Source organism: Gobio gobio (genome assembly GCF_949357685.1).
Source record: "Gobio gobio genome assembly, chromosome: 22".
NCBI classification, from domain to species: domain Eukaryota; kingdom Metazoa; phylum Chordata; class Actinopteri; order Cypriniformes; family Gobionidae; genus Gobio; species Gobio gobio.
This window is the reverse complement of record NC_137118.1, coordinates 21,354,787-21,359,981: the sequence shown is the minus strand read 5'-3', so window position 1 is coordinate 21,359,981 and position 5,195 is coordinate 21,354,787. Positions and strand designations below refer to the sequence as shown.

General features: G+C 39.1%; 1 protein-coding gene across 1 annotated transcript in view; it reads right to left on the bottom strand.

The window, feature by feature from the left end:
- skor2 (SKI family transcriptional corepressor 2) overlaps positions 1–2,534 on the bottom strand; it is an 11,353-nt gene extending 8,819 nt beyond the window's left edge. The window contains exons 1-2 of the mRNA XM_079804427.1: positions 2,325–2,534; positions 1–1,197 (exon numbers count right to left, since the gene is read on the bottom strand). The exon at positions 1–1,197 is cut by the window's left edge and continues 619 nt beyond it. Of these exons, the coding sequence (XP_079660553.1) occupies positions 1–1,166 (1,166 nt within the window). The 5' untranslated portion in view covers positions 1,167–1,197; positions 2,325–2,534. The remainder of the gene's footprint in view (positions 1,198–2,324) is intronic.
- Positions 2,535–5,195: the final 2,661 nt, after the last annotated feature.

The following is a 5,195-nucleotide window of genomic DNA, read 5'->3' as shown; positions in this document are numbered from 1 at the left end:
GAGGAAAGGGCATTGGGTTGGGGTTGCAGATAAGTGGGTACCGGAATGCCCCCGGTTGCCCTCGGGGGCCAGAACATGCAGAAGGGCGGGTAAAAAGTGTCCTTGCGGCCGGGCCAAAGAAGCCCTGAGAGGCCACTGTTTTTCTGTCCATTGGTTGCCTCGCTGTCGTCCTTCTTCTGTGGGCACAGGCCGAATGCGGGGAAGGTGTAGGGGCTGGGGAATAGTGAAGTTGTTGGGAACTTCTGCAACATCCCGAAACCTTTGCTCGGGACCGGAATGACCGGGTAACTGCGGGGGGCTTTTCGAGGCGAGAGGCTGTTGCTGTCCAAATCATCATCGTCCTCATACCGGCCCCTCTTCTGGGCTAACTCCGGAGAAATCATGTGGGGCAGAACCGAGTTTACAGCCTTGACAGAACCCATGGACGAGCAGTTCGAGGAAGGAAGTGCCCTCTTGCGACTTCCTCCGTTGAACATGGCTTTTACATCCTCCCAGGCAAACATCAGGTCCTCCTGTGGTGTTTTGTCTGTCAGTTTAAGGTGCCGACGCCAGGAGTTGAAGTTGGCAGCGTCTGGCTGCGTGTACTTGGCCTCAGGTGTGCGGTGTGAGTGGAAGATGAATTTGTTAGGGGAGAAGTACATATTACAGTAGGAGCACTTGATGCATTTGGCCCTGGAGCTGTTGTAGCGCGCTGGGATGAAACTTCCCCGGCAGCCCCAAGCACATTCATGCATCACGTCGAACGCAAAGTTGTCTGGCAGCTTGGGTGGCGAATTCTCACCCAGGAAAGACTTGCAAAGTCGCTCTGCCTCCCGTTTGGTGATCATGCCACAGCGGCGGGAGGAAATGGGCATGGCGCCCGCCCGCCGGAGGATCTCGAGCTGGACCGGGGTGCACTGCACACAGGTGATGCCCAGAGCCACTCGACGATTGTGGATCTCATTGTAGCTGTAGTTCTTTAACAGGGTGTTGGATATCTGAGCCAGGCATAACCGCTCTTGATTGTCAATTACCAGCGAGACAATAGGCACCCCGTAGAGGATGACTTGCCCAACTTGGTTGGGCTTAAGGGAGGATCTTGGAGGCGTGAGGGGCTCCTGCTGAAATGAACTCGGTGGGGTGGCCATCACAACGTCTTTTGGTCTAGGCAGAAGACTCTTTTCCATTCCTTGGAGACCAGTGACTGGAGATGTTTGTCTGCAAACATATTTTAAAAGGTTAATTTAGCAATGAAAAAAATGAGTAAAAGAATTCAAGAAAAAAAGATTCAGATGCATTAAAGGGATAGCTCATGCAAAAATCATTTATCATTTAAAATCAAACCTGTATGAATTTCTGTTGAACACAAAATTGACTAATGAAACTAATGAAGCCAATGGGGTCCATAAACTGTTTGGGTACCCTATTCAAAATATCTTCTTTTGTGTTCAGCAGAAGAAAGAAATTCATACAGGTTTGGAACAACCTGAGGATAAATACATTATTGTTGGGTGAACTATCCCTTTAATTTAAACCTTTTATCAAATGTGGCAACGTTATTAAATAGAAACCAGAATTTTATTTCACTAAAAAAAAATGTATTATTATTAAACAACTTGCCGAATCCCTATAGCCTAAAGCTTTTTCACATGTCAGACAATGTATGTAGATCAGAATGTCATGCGCGTGAAATAAAAACTAATTTAAAGAACGAGAGAAAATGACGAAGATGCTGAACAATATCGCAAATTAAAGGAAAAGAAATATATGTTTACTTCAAAAAAAATATTTTAAAGAACTAAATCAGTGCGACTGTATCAGTGCGACTGATAATTATACGATAATTATCATATATTTATTGAAACATGAACACTTTTTGCTGTTGTTAAAATTATCAAAAGGAAAAAGTGATTTTAATGCTGTGTAATACTTTAAAAAAAATTGTTTGATCACTGTAATAATATGCGAAAATAAAACAACATTTACAGAGAGTTCAGGCAGATTTCCCCGTAGAATGTTCTGTCGGCTTCAACGTTCGCCTGTCCATACAGAATACGGTACATCGCTATTTTAGATTTTAGATCATGTAAATGTATCATATAATAGCCCACTCTTATATCCCAATAATAATAATGATTATTATTATAATAGCCTAATAATAAAAAAAATTGCAATAAAAAATAGGCTATACACACAAGTAGGCTAGAAAATGTATCTCCACACGTTTGTATGCCTCTTTTTTACGCCGAGAACAAAAGTCACTTAGTCAGAAATGTCTAAATCTAAACAAAAACACATAATTTTCAGACGGAATCGGAGACGAAAAAAGTTTGTGTTTTTCTTACCTCCGCGCGCTGTCGGAGATGTCCAAACGCTACAGAATACAAATCATGTCGTAGCCTATTCCACATACGAAATTAGAAAATTGTTTGCATAAATGCGAACGGTCAACGAGACCGCGAACTTTATAAATAGCTACAACTGCGCAATAGCACGACAGGCTCCTTTATCGTGTCCAGTAGCCCAACAGTAGTAACAGTAGTGCAAGAGCGAATAAGCGCGCGCCTCACACACTGGCTCTTATTGCCGGAGCTGGATGTGAGTGATTGGCGTGGCTCTGCCCCTCTGAAGAGCCAATGACGTTTCACTAACTGCCACTCAAACGCACTAAAGAGAAGCTCAGACAGGAGCCGCAGGGGCCCCGGGTGATGCGCGCGCGCGTGTACTTCAAATCTGAATTAGGGAGGAAAAAAACACCCGTGAACCACCCATGTGTGTAGGCTAATCGGTAGCCTATATGCATGTACTACACCAGAAATCGTTTCATAAATAAATTGTGTTAGGCCTACTTGATTTTTATTGCACAAGCCAATTAATCGCATAGCTTTTATATTAACCTAAAGCTAACGAATAATTGTAGGTCTAAGTTAATATAGCCTACTGATAAGATGATGCCAAATAATAAAAAATTGTCGGCTTTAATTAGCTAATATGACGGCCTTTTTTCATGACGAACATGACGAACCGCTTTCATCATCCACATTGCTTTTGTATTTATTAATGCATAAACGCCGTATAAAAGTAGCCCAGTCTAGTGAGCTAAGTCAGTAGTTTTTGTTGATGCTTTATCATTTCGTTATCAACATCTGCATTGTCACACACTAAAACTGTACAAACTGGCATGCTATTGAGCCAATTTCCACGCATTCATAAATCAAGCGAAAGGCGACAAATGTCGGCATGTCATTTTTTCATCATTATGAGAGTAATGCATGGGCTGTACGTACTGAATCGACCACCACTGAGAATAAAACTAATCGTTTGTTGTCCGACAAACTGTCTCATCAATAACATTTCTATAATAGCCAGGTGTATTGATCCGAATATGAAAAATTAGGCTACTATTATGTTAAAAAAAAATGGCGTCGTGTTTTTTTAATAATAGAAAAATTCCCTTTTCGATCAAATTTCTGCCTTCGGTTTTTATTTTAAATGTCGGCATTATAAATATAATTTTCAGGATGCTGATGACATCGCGCGCAATAAGGACAGTTGGCTTAATTGTGACGTTTTCATTTGGCCACGATAATAGAATTAGTACAAAAGGTCAAGTGTTCTGAAAAGCCAAGTCAAATTGACAGGAAAGAGAGGGTCCCATCTGTAGCCCCCTAAACCTCATTTAGAGCCCATCCCGCTGGCTTTTGTCTCCCAATAGCGAAAGAGCACCTCATACGACCTCTCGTCCCATTACAGGAATATGAAAAAAATATATATGATAGATAAACTTCAAAATAATTGGTAATGGTGTAGAATAACTCTCATTGAGATTTTTATTTTAACTAAACATTAACCCATATAGGCTATTGCTTGAGAAAATTTTAATAATAAAATGTCATGAAACTTTGGTAGGTATTTTCATATATGTGACCCAAGACCAGTCATAAGGGTCAATTTTTTTAAAATGAAGATTTATGCATCATATGGAAGCTGAATATAAGCGTTCAATTGATGTGTGGTTTGTTAGGATAGGACAATATTTAGCAGAGATACAACTATAAATCTGGAATCTTAGGGTGCAAAAAAATCTAAATATTTTGAAAATTGAAAATTGTTAGTCCTTAGAAATGCATATTACTACACGTTTGATATATTTACGGTATGGAAATGTACAAAATATTTTCCTGGAACATGATCTTTACTTAATATCCTATATGGTTTTTGGCATAAAAGATAAATCAATATTTTTGACCCATACAATGTATTGTAGGCTATTGCCACAAATATGCGACTTATGACTGGTTTAGGGTCACACATATATATATATATATATATATATATATATATATATATATACACCACTGATGATAATCAGTACAACAAGGTTAGCTATTCATGCTGAACAGTTAAACATGCAGGCCTTAGTAAATCATAGCTCATGTCTGCTTGATGCATTGAACTTCATCTATATGTATGTTAACCCTACTGTGAAATTAATCATGCGTTTAAAAAATTACTTATGTGACCTGTCTGGGTCAATACAGAAGAAAAAAAAGGGGGGACCTAATAGCTACATGAACAGGACATTACGCACCAAATCCATCATCTTACCAAATATACCTCAGGCAAACTGTAGTATTTTAAACAAATGAAATGTCTGGACTTTACTTTCTCTTTTCCTCACTGTAATGCAACTCTCTGACCTATAATTGTCATGAACAGAAAGTCCCACAGTACATTGCGGTCTAAATAGGAACACCGTCCTACATTATAATCCTTATTTAACACTGGAGGTCAGAAAAATTGCATGACTAAATGCTCCTTCGTCTGTTAAGCAATATCATTGAACGTATTCATTTAATGTTGATTACTTGGTCTTGATAGCAGACAAGGAAATGCATGAACTTGTTATGGATATAGTGCAATATGCTGACTTCCAGTAGTCTATATAATGGACGCATATATATATTATTACTGTAAGGTAATCAGACTCCATGCAGGTAAATAGGGCTAGAAGTCGATACAGTGTGGTGCCATACAAGAATCTTTATGTGAGTTGAAATAATTAATTGCTTATGAAATATCCATTTGAATTTTATAAGCATCAGGAATCACAGATTTAAAAAAATAATAATAATAATAATGATGTCAGCTAGATTTATTCTTGATGTGAGGTGTAGCCTATACATAAGTGTTTAGATTAATTAAAGCATGAACAA